Source organism: Pelodiscus sinensis, chromosome 1 (genome assembly GCF_049634645.1).
Source record: "Pelodiscus sinensis isolate JC-2024 chromosome 1, ASM4963464v1, whole genome shotgun sequence".
Lineage (NCBI taxonomy): Eukaryota > Metazoa > Chordata > Testudines > Trionychidae > Pelodiscus > Pelodiscus sinensis.
In genome coordinates, this window is record NC_134711.1 from 308,242,905 (window position 1) to 308,255,675 (window position 12,771).

The window sequence follows — 12,771 nt, forward strand, 5'->3', positions numbered from 1 at the left end:
GGAGGAGGGGGATTATGACGGGACACCGCAGCCCTGCACTTTAAATTTCCCAGTGCCGGCCATGTACAGGGCACGGTGGGGCCGAGGGAGTGCATGTGCAGCGTGCTCAAATGCCGCGCAACAGCTGAGAGGGGAGACACCTGGGTAGCATGGCCTGGGACTTTAAAACTGCCTAGCCCAGAGTTGCACCGTGCGACCCAGTTCCAGGCCTGGCAAGTGGTCTGGAGCCCCAGAAGCAGCTGGGGCCACAGCTGTAGTAGGAGACATGGCAGCAGAGGAAAAAGGTCAAGGTTTATAAGATATTTATTAATAACTTGGGTGGCGCATCCAAACAAGCCACATGAACTCAGTACTGGTGCACAACACAAAATTCATTCTGCTTATGGGAGGGAACACAATTCATTCTGCTTAGAGGGAACACTTCCCCCAGCCTCTCCACCCCCTCCACCCCTGAGTTAATGTCACACATATAGGGTTAATGCAATTGCAGGATAGTTGAATGAGGTGGGTTTGGTGGGGGCCAAACTAATCCCTATTGGTAGGAGGACGGTGGGAAAAGTCCTTAGAGAGGGGTCACATGACACCTTTTACTTCTGGTCATGTGTCCATCTTGCCCCAAGAGTGTTACTTCCAGAGGCCTGGATAATGAGAGTCAGTGGGTGTGGCTAATGGGGGTCAGGGGCGTGGTTAACAGGGGTCAGATGTGTGGCTAATGGAGGTCAAAGAGTAAATTTAAAAAAAATTCTTTAATGTGAAACAATGGGCCATTCTCAACCCATTTCCCGGGCCTATTTTGATTGCCAGTCCGCCCCTGCTCCTACATTCTACCCTACTGTCAGTCTGCAAGTTAATTTAAGTCAAGACAGACCACACTACAGCAAGCCAGTATCTGGGTGGCAGAGATATAGATTATGACAGCAAGGTCCAGAGGAAAAATAAATCAGAAATGATCTTCTAATCAGAAAAAAAGTACATAATGGCTTTCTTAGAAAATGTTAACATCAGCTGAGAAGCCAATAATACCCACAGACTGTAAATTCTAACAACAAATGGTAGGTACACAGGGATATATAAGGACTCTGCTGTATCTGATAGTTTATGTTTTGTTAGAACTATTAGCAGATTTTGATACTATTTTAGATACTGTGTTGTTTCTGGCTGAAGAGACATATGACATTCAACTACATTAAAGCTATAATGGAAAAGAACACTTGGTTGGTTACATTAGCTAAAGCAGCCAAGGTATTTGTCTATTTAGCAACTGGAAATCAGATGCAAGACAATGTTCACAAAGGACACCAACCCTTTTCTGTGCTAAAGGACAATGGAGAAAATAAATATGCTATGCTATACAAGGCACAGTGCAGAATGTACTTTGATGTACTAACTGATTCCTCCAAGGAATATAGATGCTATCACACCATTGGGGATTTATATGCCTGATGTCAGGAGGAAGAAAGCTAATATACTTAAAACAGAGCAGTGAAGCGTGGCACCAGTTTTGCTTATGATATGTTTCACAATGCTTTACTTTCATATTTCACTTTGATACGCAGACAAAGGCATCACTGCATAATCCAGTTTTGGAAGCAAATTGGCATTGAATGAGCATTTTGGCTCCAATTCGTCTCCAATAAATTTGTTCCAATACACACTGCGAATATGAAGTACAGATAAAGCTGTTATTTCAGCAGCAAGATCATCTGTAGGCGTGAAATGTAGGCTAAAAGCCTGCTCTATTTTTTACACAGCATGCAGGCTCTGTAACTGAAGCAAAAGCTCTGATTTCTGCCCCGGTCCCCAATTCTACAGAGCATTCAGAAAGCAGGGTTGGGTTTTGGTTTCCAATTATTATGGGACAAAGAGAATTCTCAGTTGACAAAAACAAAACTAAACTATTAAATATTTATGGTGAAAGCTACTTCACTCATGCAAAGAATCCAGAGTAATTGGGTTTACATAGACAAAGTGCAAATAGAACCAGGAAGGAATCCTCTAACAAACTGAGGCTATGGTGCAGCAGAGCACCCACTCCCCACTGGCTGCTACCCCAGGTATAGAAAGGTGACACTGATCTCTGGGATGTGCTTGGGTTTTGACTCCCTCCTAAGAGGGACTGCGTCATCAATTGCCATCCAGACCTGCAATCTTGAGACGTGTGCTGCTTACCAGGAGCTCGCATTCAGGATGTGATTTAGAGTCTTCCGAAAGTGATTAAACCTTTGGATCACTACCCCTTCCTGCTTCTCCATTTAGGAACTAACGATACGAACAAGAATGACCTTGAGTGGGTCATAGCAGATTATGTAGCAGATTATCATAGCAGGAATTTGAAGCTCAAGTGGTGTTCTCGTCCATCCTTCTGGTTGAAGGAAAAGGTCCAGATAGGGACTGTCAAATTGAGAAAATAAATGCGTGGTTCTGCAGGTAGTGTCGGAGAGAGGGCTTTAGTTTCTTCGACCATGGGACTCTGTTCCGGGCACAAGGATTGTTAGGAAGAGATGGGATCCCCCTAACCAAGAAAGGAAAGAGCATCTTCGCGGGCAGGCTTGCAAACCTAGTGAGGAGGGCTTTCAATTAGGTTCGTTGGGGGACGGTGACCAAAGCCCAGAAGTAAGTGAGGAAGTTGGATACCGGGAAGAAACACAAGGAGGAACGAGCAACAAAGGAGGACTCCTGATTTAGCTGGAGAAGGTAGGGCAATCAACTGGTTATCTAAGGTGTTTGTACACAAATGCAAGAAGCCTGGGAAACAAAAAGAAGAATTAGAAGCCCTGGCCCAGTCAAAGAACTATGATTTGATTGGAATAACGGAGACTTGATGGGATGACTTGCATGATTGGAGCATTGTCATGGAAGGGTATAAACTGTTCAGGAAGAACAGGTGGGAGAGAAAAGGAGGAGCAGTTGTATTGTATGTAAGAGAGCAGTATGATTGCTCAGAGCACCAGTATTTAGAGGGAGAAAAGACTGTTGAGAGTCTATGGTTTAAGTTTAGAGGTGGAAGCAACAGGAATGATTTTGTGATTGGTGTCTGCTATAGACCACCGGATCAGGTGGATGAGGTAGACGAGGCTTTCTTCGGACAACTGAGAGAAGCCTGCAGATCACAGGCCCTGGTTCTCATGGGGGACATTAATCCCCCTGACATCTGTTGGGAGACCAATACAGCAGTACAGAGACAATCCAGGTACTTTTTGGAGAATGTTGAGGATAACTTCTTGGTACAAGTGCTGAAGGAACCAACCAGGGGCCATGAGCAGCTTGACCTACTGCTCACAAACAGGGAGGAACTAATAGGGGAAGTAGAGGTGGGAGACAACCTGAGAAGCAGTGATCATAAGATGGTAGATTTCAGGATCCTGACCAAAGGAAGAAAGGAGAGTAGCAAAGTATACACCTTACACTTCAGAAAAACAGACTTTGACTCTCTCAGAGAACTGATGGGCAGGATTCCCTGGGCTGCTTACATGAAGAGGAAAGGAGTCCAGGAGAGCTGGCAGTATTTTAAAGAAGCCGTATTAAAGGCACAGGAAGAAACCATCCCAATGCGCAGCACGACAAGCAAATATGGTAGGCAACCAGATTGGCTTACTGGGGACATACCTGGTGAGCTTTAACACAAAAGGGAAGCTTACAAGAAGTGGAAACTTGGACTGATGACTAGGGAGGAGTATAAACATATTGCTCGAGAATGCAGGGGAGTTATCAGGAAGGCGAAAGCGCAACTGGAATTGCAGCTAGCAAGAGATGTAAAGGATAACAAGAAAGGTTTCTATGGGCATGTTAGCAATTAGAGGGCCATTAGAGAGTGTGTGGGGTCCTTACTGGACCAGGGAGGTAACCTAGTGACAGATGATGTGGGAAAAGCTGAAGTACTCAGAGCTTTCTTTGCCTCTGTCTTCATGGACAAGGTCAGCTCCCAGACAAATGCACTAGGCAATGCAGTATGGGAAGGAGGTGGACAGCCCTTGGTGGGGAAAGAAAAAGTTAGGAACTATTTAGAAAAGCTAAACACACACAAATCCATTGGCCCAGATTTAATGCATCCGAGAGTACTGAGGGAGTTGGCAAATGTCATTGTGGAGCCTTTGTCCATTATCTTTGAAAACTTGTGGATATTGGGAGAGCGGATGATTGGGAAAAGGCAAATGTAGTGCCCATATTTAAAAAATGGAAGAAGGACAATCCAGGGAACTACAGATCAGTCAGCCTTACCTTAATCCCCAGAAAAATCATGGAGGGGATTCTCAAGGAATCCATTTTGAAGCACTTGGAAGAGGGGAAAGTGATCAGGAATAGTCAACATGGATTCACGAAGGGCAAGTCGTGCTTCAACAATCTGATTAGCTTCTGTGATGAAGTGTTAGTACCTTGCTGGTTGCTGTGCTTGGGTTTGGGCTGTCGATGACCACTACTGGCTTCTGTCTGTAAGCACTGCCCAGCGGGGGGCTTCTTGAGGGCCCCCATGACAGTGACCGAACTGGTTCTACCAGTTAAGGGAAGGGATGGAACAAAAGAAGTGAGTGTTGGGGGAAGAGGTAGTCTTGGGCTGGAACCATGAAGGAAACAGACTAAGGAGGGGGCTGGAATCTAGGGGCCCAGGGACCCCATCTCAAAGGGGCTGAGGCATCCTGGCCCAGACTCCTGTAGACACATCACATCTATGCTGTGCTGTATCCTGGAGAAGCAATAAACCCCTTCTATTCTGCTGGCTGGTGGAGTCTGCTCTTGCTGCTACGGGGCTGCTGGATTGAGGGGAACCCCAACTGTGCCGTCACAGCTTCTATGATGAGGTAACTGGCTCTGTTGATATGGGAAGGTCAGTGGCTGTGACATACCTTGACTTTAACAAAGCTTTTGATATAGTCTCCCACAATATTCTTGCCAGCAAGTTACGGGAATGTGGATTGGATAAATGGACTGTAAGATGGATAGAAAGCTGGCTAGACTGTCAGGCCCAACGGGTAGTGATCAACAGCTCGATGTCAGATTGGCGGTCAGTTTCTAGTGTAGTGCCCCAAGGATTGTTCTAGGGCTGGTTTTGTTCAACATCTTTATTAATGACCTGGATGAGGGGATGGATTGCACCCTCAGCAAGTTCTCAGATGACACTAAGTTAGGGGGAGAGATAGATGAGCTGGAGGGCAGGGATAGGATCCAGAGTGACCTGGACAGATTAGAGGATTGGGCCAAAAGAAATCTGATGAAGTTCAACAAGGACAAGTGTAGAGTCCTGAACTTGGGATGGAAGAATCCCAAGCATTGTTACAGGCTGGGGACTGACTGCCTAAGTAGCAGTTCTGTAGAAAAGGATCTGGAGATTACAGTGGATGAGAAGCTGGATATGAGTCAACAGTGTGCCCTTGTAGCCAAGAAGGCTAATGGCATATTAGGGTGCATTAGGAGCATTACCAGGAGATCTAGAGAAGAGATTATTCCTCTTTACTCGGCTCTGGTGCAGCCATATCTGGAGTATTGTGTCCATTTCTGGGCCCCCCACTATAGAAAGGATGTGGACGCATTCGAGAGGATCCATATTTTGAAGGGAGACCAAAATGATTAGAGGGCTGGAGCGCATGACCTATGAGGAGAGACTGAGGGATTTAGGTTTGTTTAGTCTGCAGAAGAGAAGAGTGAGGGGAGATTTGATAGAAGCCTTCAACTTCCTGAAGGGAGGTTCCAAAGAGGATGGAGAGGCTGTTCTCAGTAGTGATGGATGGCAGAAGGAACAATGGTCTCAGGTTACAGTGGAAGAGGTGTAGGTTGGATATTAGGAAAAACTATTTCACTTAGGCTACATCTAGACTGCAAGCCTCTTTCGAAAGAGGCTTTTTCGGAAGATACTTTCGAAAAAGCTTCTTTTGAAAAAGAGCATCTAGACTACAATCAGTACTTTCAAAAAAGCAAGCTGCTTTTCCGAAAGAAAGCACCCAGGCAGTCTGGATGCTCTCTTTCGAAAAAGCACAGTTTGCGTTACATAGTGCCTTTTTTCAAAAGAGCACTTTCGAAAAAAGGCGTTATTCCTCGTGAAATGAGGAGTACAGCCATTGAAAGAAAAGCCGCGTTCTTTCAATTTAATTTCGAAAGAACACGGCTGTAGTCTAGACGCAGGTGAAGTTTTTTTCGAAAAAAGGCTACTTTTTTCGAAAAAACCCTGCAGTCTAGACACAGCCTAAGAGGGTAGTAAAGCACTGGAATGGGTTACCTAGGGAGGTGGTGCAATCTCCATCCCTAGACGTTTTTAATTCTCGGCTTGACGAAACCCTAGCTGGGTTGATTTAGTTGAGATTGGTCCTGCCTTGGGCAAGGGGCTGGACTTGATGACCTCCTGAGGTTTCTTCCAGCTCTATGATTCTATGATTTATAACCCTGACTGAAATCACATGGCTAGGGGCCTGCACATAAAGTTTAGCATCAGCATTCCAGTGTGTCACAACCTTAATACACCCTTCACAGCACCTGAGTGGTGTGGTATGGTCTTCTGAACCATGCAGATGTGCATCACTCTCTCTCTGGGCCACTCTCAAAACCCTCCCTTGTTGCTGACATAGGGATCCCACCCCAGCACATACAGAGCAGAGGGTGCCTATGCAACTGCTCCACTTGCACATCTCTGCACAGACAAAACACTGAGCATAGCTCATTGCAGTAGTCTGTGGCAGCAGGGTGAACTACATCCCCAGTGACATTAAATTGATAATATGAGTTGTCATGTGCTGCCTTAATTCATTACATAATATGTCCATATCGATCTATAATACAGTCTAATCCTGAGACATTGTAAAAAGAGTCAATCTAGTACAGTGAACATTGTCTTCCATAAACTATATAGCAAAGCAAACTGTATATCAAAGCAAATGTAGTTCTGAAATAGATTAAAATCCAAGTTAAACTGTTGAACTCATTAGCATATTTTAAGCATATTTATATTATCACTTATCTTTGGTCTAAAGGTCTCTACCCTACTACATAGCTCATTATGGTGCTATTTGTTGTAGGAAAATAATATGAAATCTGAGTTGGATTCTCTCTCCACTGTCCTCGACATTTGCCTCTGCCCCATGTATTCTCAATACAGGCAGTCCCCGGGTTACGTACAAGATAGGGACTGTAGGTTTGTTCTTAAGTTGAATCTGTGTGGGTATGTCTACACTACCCCGCTAGTTCGAACTAGCGGGGTAATGTATGCATACCGCACTTGCTAATGAAGCCCGGGATTTGAATTTCCCGGGCTTCATTAGCATAAGCGGGGAGCCGCCATTTTTAAATCCCCGCTGCTTCGAACCCCGTGCAGCGCGGCTACACGGGGCTCGAACTAGGTAGTTCGGACTAGGTTCCTATTCCGAACTACCGTTACTCCTCGTGAAACGAGGTGTACCGGTAGTTCGGAATAGGCACCCTAGTCCGAACTACCTAGTTCGAGCCCCGTGTAGCCGCGCTGCACGGGGTTCGAAGCAGCGGGGATTTAAAAATGGCGGCTCCCCGCTTATGCTAATGAAGCCCGGGAAATTCAAATCCCGGGCTTCATTAGCAAGTGCGGTATGTATACATTACCCTCCTAGTTCGAACTAGGAGGGTAGTGTAGACATACCCTATGTAAGTCGGAACTGGCGTCCAGATTCAGCTGCTGCTGAAACTGACCAGCGGCTGACTACAGGAAGCCCGAGGCAGAGTTGCTCTGCCCCGGGCTTCCTGGAATCAGCCGCTGATCAGTTTCAACAGGCTGAATCTGGACGCCAGTTCCGACTTACATACAGATTCAACTTAAGACCCTAGGCGTCCCCAAGTCAGCTGCTGCTGAAACTGATCAGCGGCTGATTCCAGAAAGCCCGGGGCAGAGCAGCTCTGCCTCGGGCTTCCTGTAGTCAGCCGCTGGTCAGTTTCAGCAGCGGCTGACTTGGGGCCGCCTGGGGCAGAGCAGCTGGGGTGCTGCTCTGCCCCAGAAGTCATGATTCAGCTGCTGCTGAAACTGACCAGCAGCGGCTGAATGAGGACGCCTGGGGCAGAGCAGCTGGGGTGCTGCCGGGTTGGTCCAGTAGCGCCCAGAGCGGCGCTGCGGGACCAACCGGCAGCGCCCCAGGTGCTCTACCACAGGCGTCGGGAGAAAAGCCTGGTCTGCTGGGGGGGGGGGCACTAGCTGCGCCCCCCTCCCCCCCCCAGCAGACCAGGGAGACGCGGAGCAGCTTTTCTCGCCCCGGAGGACGCGGGCGGCGGGACCGTGGCGCATCTGGGCGTCCCGCCGGTCCTGTCCTCCGGGGCGAGAAAAGCCCCGTTCGTAACTGCGGATCCGACATAAGTCGGATCCGCGTAACTCGGGGACTGCCTGTATCCTGTTAGGTACCTTTCATCACAAGTCCTTGATGCAGTAATGTTTACCTACATCTAAGAAGCCAATAGAGTTTAAAATATTATTAAACACACCTTCTATAGAAGAATCTGTGTTGATGTAAGCAACAGCCCGCTCCTGAAGAACTTTAGCATTCTCCTGTAGTTGTGAAAAGGGAAACACATCTGCTTTACTGATAATATGTGATTATGTGATATTGCAACATGATTACTATAAATAAAAAAGGGGTTCTGGACCAGTCAAAGTGAGAGAGACTATTAAATACCTAACTATGTTAATGAATAAGATGGACCAGTGATCTGGCATGAAATTGAGCCGTGTTCGTTGCGTTTTTTTAATGTTGATCTTCAAGCCATTCATAAAGTATTATGGGGCAAGTTGCAAGTGCATGAGAAGACACACGGTGTGCTGAGGCTATTGGTGGTAATATTATATGCATAGTGTTGTTACAGACTTGAGTTAAGGCTGTATGAGTGCCTTAATTGTGCATTTCCATGGCTTGATATGTCTGGATTACTTTCAAGGTCAATATTAAATCTGAATTTTGGGCTTCGCAACACTTGGTTTTGGAATAATTACAATATCCCTGTCCTGTATCTTACCCTGAATTATAGATATGGACTCTCAGCCTTAATGCTATTTTAACGAGAGCTTTTGAAATTTGGAATTTCTATGCCACAGGAAATGCTAACATTTAAAAAAAATCTGAATTGGAATGAAAAGTCAAAATGTTGGCGTTTCACAAGAAATAAAATTTCCAAGAAAGTTTGTTTCAAATAAACAAAACATTTAATTCTGGTCTGGACTATTTAAATGTAATTACTTTTACTTTACAAACTGGAAATTGATTTTAAAATTGGTATTCTGATTGTACCAATCTGCTAGTAGTTTAGTACTTCGAATTCTAATTGGTTTGATAATCGGTACTGGTCAATTGATAGTCTAACTTGTCTTTTGTAATCATGATACTTGGTAATTTTCTATTGTAAATTAGTATACAGGCAGTCCCCGGGTTACATACAAGATAGGGACTATAGATTTGTTCTTAAGTTGATTTTGTATGTAAGTCGGAACTGGCTCCAGATTCAGCTGCTGCCACTGAAACTGACCAGGGGTTGACTACAGGAAGCCGGAGGCAGAGTTGCTCTGCCCCCAGCTTCCTGGAATCAGCCTGATCAGTTTCAACAGCGGCTGAATCTGGAGCCTGGGACAGAACAGCTGGGGCGCTGCCCGGTAGGTTCCCACAGGACCAACCCGGCAGCACCCCAGCTGCTCTACCCGAGGCGTCCCGCAACAAAAGCCTGGTCTGCTGGGGGCGGAGCGCACTAGCTGCGCTCCCTCCCCCTCCAGCAGACCAGGGAGACCTGAGCAAAGCCGCACAGGCGGAGGGACCCTGCCGCCCGTGTGGCTTTGCTCCTTTGCCCCCGAGCAAAGCCGCACAGGCGGCGGGATGCCACCTGTGCAGCTTTGCTCCTGTCTCCCTGATCTGCTGGGGGGGTCCAGCAAAGCCACTGGACCCCCCCAGCAGACCAGGGACACCCAGCAAAGCCACTGGACCTCCCCAGCAGACCAGGGAGACAGGAGCAAAGCCGCCGAGGCGGTGGGAGTCCCGCTGCCTGGGCGGCTTTGCTCGGGTGTCCCTGGTCTGCTGAGGGGGTCCAACGGCTTTGCTGGACCCCCCCCAGCAGACCAGGGAGACCGGGAGAAGCTTTTCTCACCTCGGAGGACACAGGCGGCAACCCACCGCCCGTGAGCTCCGGGGCGAGAAAAGCCCCGTTCATAAGTGCGGATCCGACATAAGTCGGATCCGCGTAAGTCTGGGACTGCCTGTATTATAAAAATGATTGAAGAATCAAATGTAAATCAAATATGAATCACATGTGTGTATGTGTGTGAGAGTGGGGGTGAGGAAAGGAAGAGACAGTGTCCATGGAAAAAAGAGAGAGAAGAGGCCTGAGTGTGTGTGATATATTTAATTTAATGTAAAACTTGAAAATATCTATCTATCTATAGATACATGTAGCTATACATAGGCAGTTCACTAGCCACTTGATTTGAATTAATCACTTCAACTATGAACAAATGTTTCCAGAAGTATGAAGTGCTGATACATTTTCAGAGATTGTGGTTACATCCCTGACCTAATGAGCAAAGGGTTAATTTTCCTCAAGATTTAGTGGATGAAAAATTAATCAGGTAAATTGCTGCAGAGAACCTTTAACTGAGCATTGACTAAAGTCAGTCTAATCCAGGATTCAGAAGGAGGGATGTATGGCACCAAAATGAAGCTAAAAGATAATGATATAGAGACACTAGGGCTAAAGTCTGAGAGGTTGTTATAGTCCAGAGATTCAGTATGACTCTGCCATTTAGGGTTGCCAGATACTTTCACAAAAAATCCTGAACATGGCAGGGAAAAAAATTGGTTGACCACTCCGCCCCTCACCCCCCAAAAAGGGAGACGCTGTGCCTTTAAATTCCCACAGTCCCAGCTGGCCTTCCGTCTGAGAAAGACAGAAAATACTCACTTACACTTAAAGAATACATTTGCTTTATATATCCGGTATTTTCTGGGTTTTTTTACTGGACAGATTTTGAAATAGGTTGCGTCTACACAGCACTTATTTTGAAATAGAGCACATGGTGTTGATTTCCACATGGAGAGGTCCCAACGGGTGCCTATGGATCACCATGACATGATTTGGCGCTAAATTTTTGGAGGCCATTTTGCTTGCTGAAAAAACGTATTTTCAAACAGGACAGTAATTTACCATACTCTTCCTTAGTGTATTTGATTTAAAGCTGACATTCCTGTAGTCTTTACATCTTTAGAGGAATTACTGTGTGCATACCATTGTTATTAGCTAGCATTTATATTATGGTAGTATTTAGGAGCCCTAGTTAGGACCCTGCTGTGCTACAAACAACTGTACCCTAATCCTACAATGAGAACAGTATAGACAGATCTCCTCCCTAAATCTGCTTCGAGCGCCATTAATTTAAACAGGGTATGTCCACACAGAATTAGGCCCATAGAGGGAAACACAGAGCCACACATGTTCATCAGTTATGCTTTTGTACTATTCTTTATTTACCTCGGCCCACTCTGTGGAACCTAATAGTCCAAATTCTTCTGCATCCCAGCTAGCAAAAATAATAGTTCTCTTAGGTCTCCAACCTGTAATCACACAGTTAAATTTGATTTAAGGAGAAAAATTCAAATAGAGATTGCCACCATTGACTGAGTCACTTAAAACAAAACCCTTAGTACACCACAGAAAATTATGCATAATATGTATCAGTGAAATTCTTCCCCCCAAATTCTGTAGACCACTACAATATTTTTATTATAAAGGAAAAATCCCAGAGTCACAACTGAGTGACTTATTTTACACAGACAATGAAGGCAGAAATTCAAGCAGTTCACATTATTTGCCATGTTAATTGCAGATATATACATGTTTAGGAGCTCTCTAGGTGCCTCACTCACATTCATGTGTATGCACATGTTACAAGTTGCAAGGCCTATTATGTGAAATTCAATCCTATGCATAGCGCCAACATAAGGTATATGCATCTGCTTACTGGTAAAGTCCACTTGATTCCTCCAAATAGTGTTTTTCATAGCCCTTGAGTTTCACTTTCTCCAGTTACATAATAATAATAAGTTACCTTCCATCATCATTTTGCCAAAACTCCGAGCAACTTCTTGAAGAACAGCTGTACCGGTGGTTGGATCAATCCCACCAAATACCCAGGAATCTCTATGTCCTCCCAGAATAATATATCTGTCTGGGAACAAAGATACAGAATCAGTCTCTAATTCAGAATACACTCGGGGTACCTATAATTCAGTCTTTTCCTTTAATTTCATTCCCAACTTTCCCAACTATAATGAAAACTAATCACAGTAGACTTCCGATAATCTGGCACCTTTTGGACCTAATTGGTGCCAGATTATCAGATTTGCCAGAGAATCAGGAGGTCTGGTACAGCTGCATGGCTTAACAGCTGGCCAAGACACAATCTCCCTCCCTCTCTGCTCCCCTTTCCTCTTCGGGTCTCCTCTGTGCTGTAACCTGATCCTCCTCCCTCTCCCCTCCCCTTTCCCCTTCACTGAAGCAAAACGCTCTTCTCCATACTTTAACAAGATCCAACTCCCCATCTGCTCCCTCTGGTTACAGCCAGCAAGTGTGCTGAGTGGCAGGCTTTTTAATCATCTGGTCAGGAGCACTTGGCATGTTGATGCCGGAGTATTGGGAGTGCCGAACAGCTGGATGCCGGACTATCGGAGTTTTACTGTACAATGGTTTTTAAAAGCCCATGCTATAATTCCCTACTGATTGTGTTGCAGTTTACAATCTGACACAAATATTTTTTATTTGTTTTCCAGTTTATAACCTTTGTTCCTATGTAGATTT

The 12,771-nt window shown here is 45.5% G+C and overlaps 1 protein-coding gene across 7 annotated transcripts in view; it reads right to left on the reverse strand.

Annotated features, from left to right (window-relative positions):
• LOC102456275 (N-acetylated-alpha-linked acidic dipeptidase 2) overlaps positions 1 to 12,771 on the reverse strand; it is a 65,977-nt gene that overhangs the window by 24,216 nt on the left and 28,990 nt on the right. For all 7 annotated transcript variants that reach the window (XR_012900760.1, XR_012900761.1, XM_075919382.1 and 4 more), the window contains 3 exons: positions 12,023 to 12,142; positions 11,446 to 11,528; positions 8,425 to 8,488 (listed from right to left, as the gene is read on the reverse strand). Coding sequence is in view for 5 of the 7 variants with exons in the window: in XM_075919382.1 (XP_075775497.1) it covers positions 8,425 to 8,488; positions 11,446 to 11,528; positions 12,023 to 12,142 (267 nt within the window). In the remaining 2 variants the exon portion in view is untranslated. The remainder of the gene's footprint in view (positions 1 to 8,424; positions 8,489 to 11,445; positions 11,529 to 12,022; positions 12,143 to 12,771) is intronic.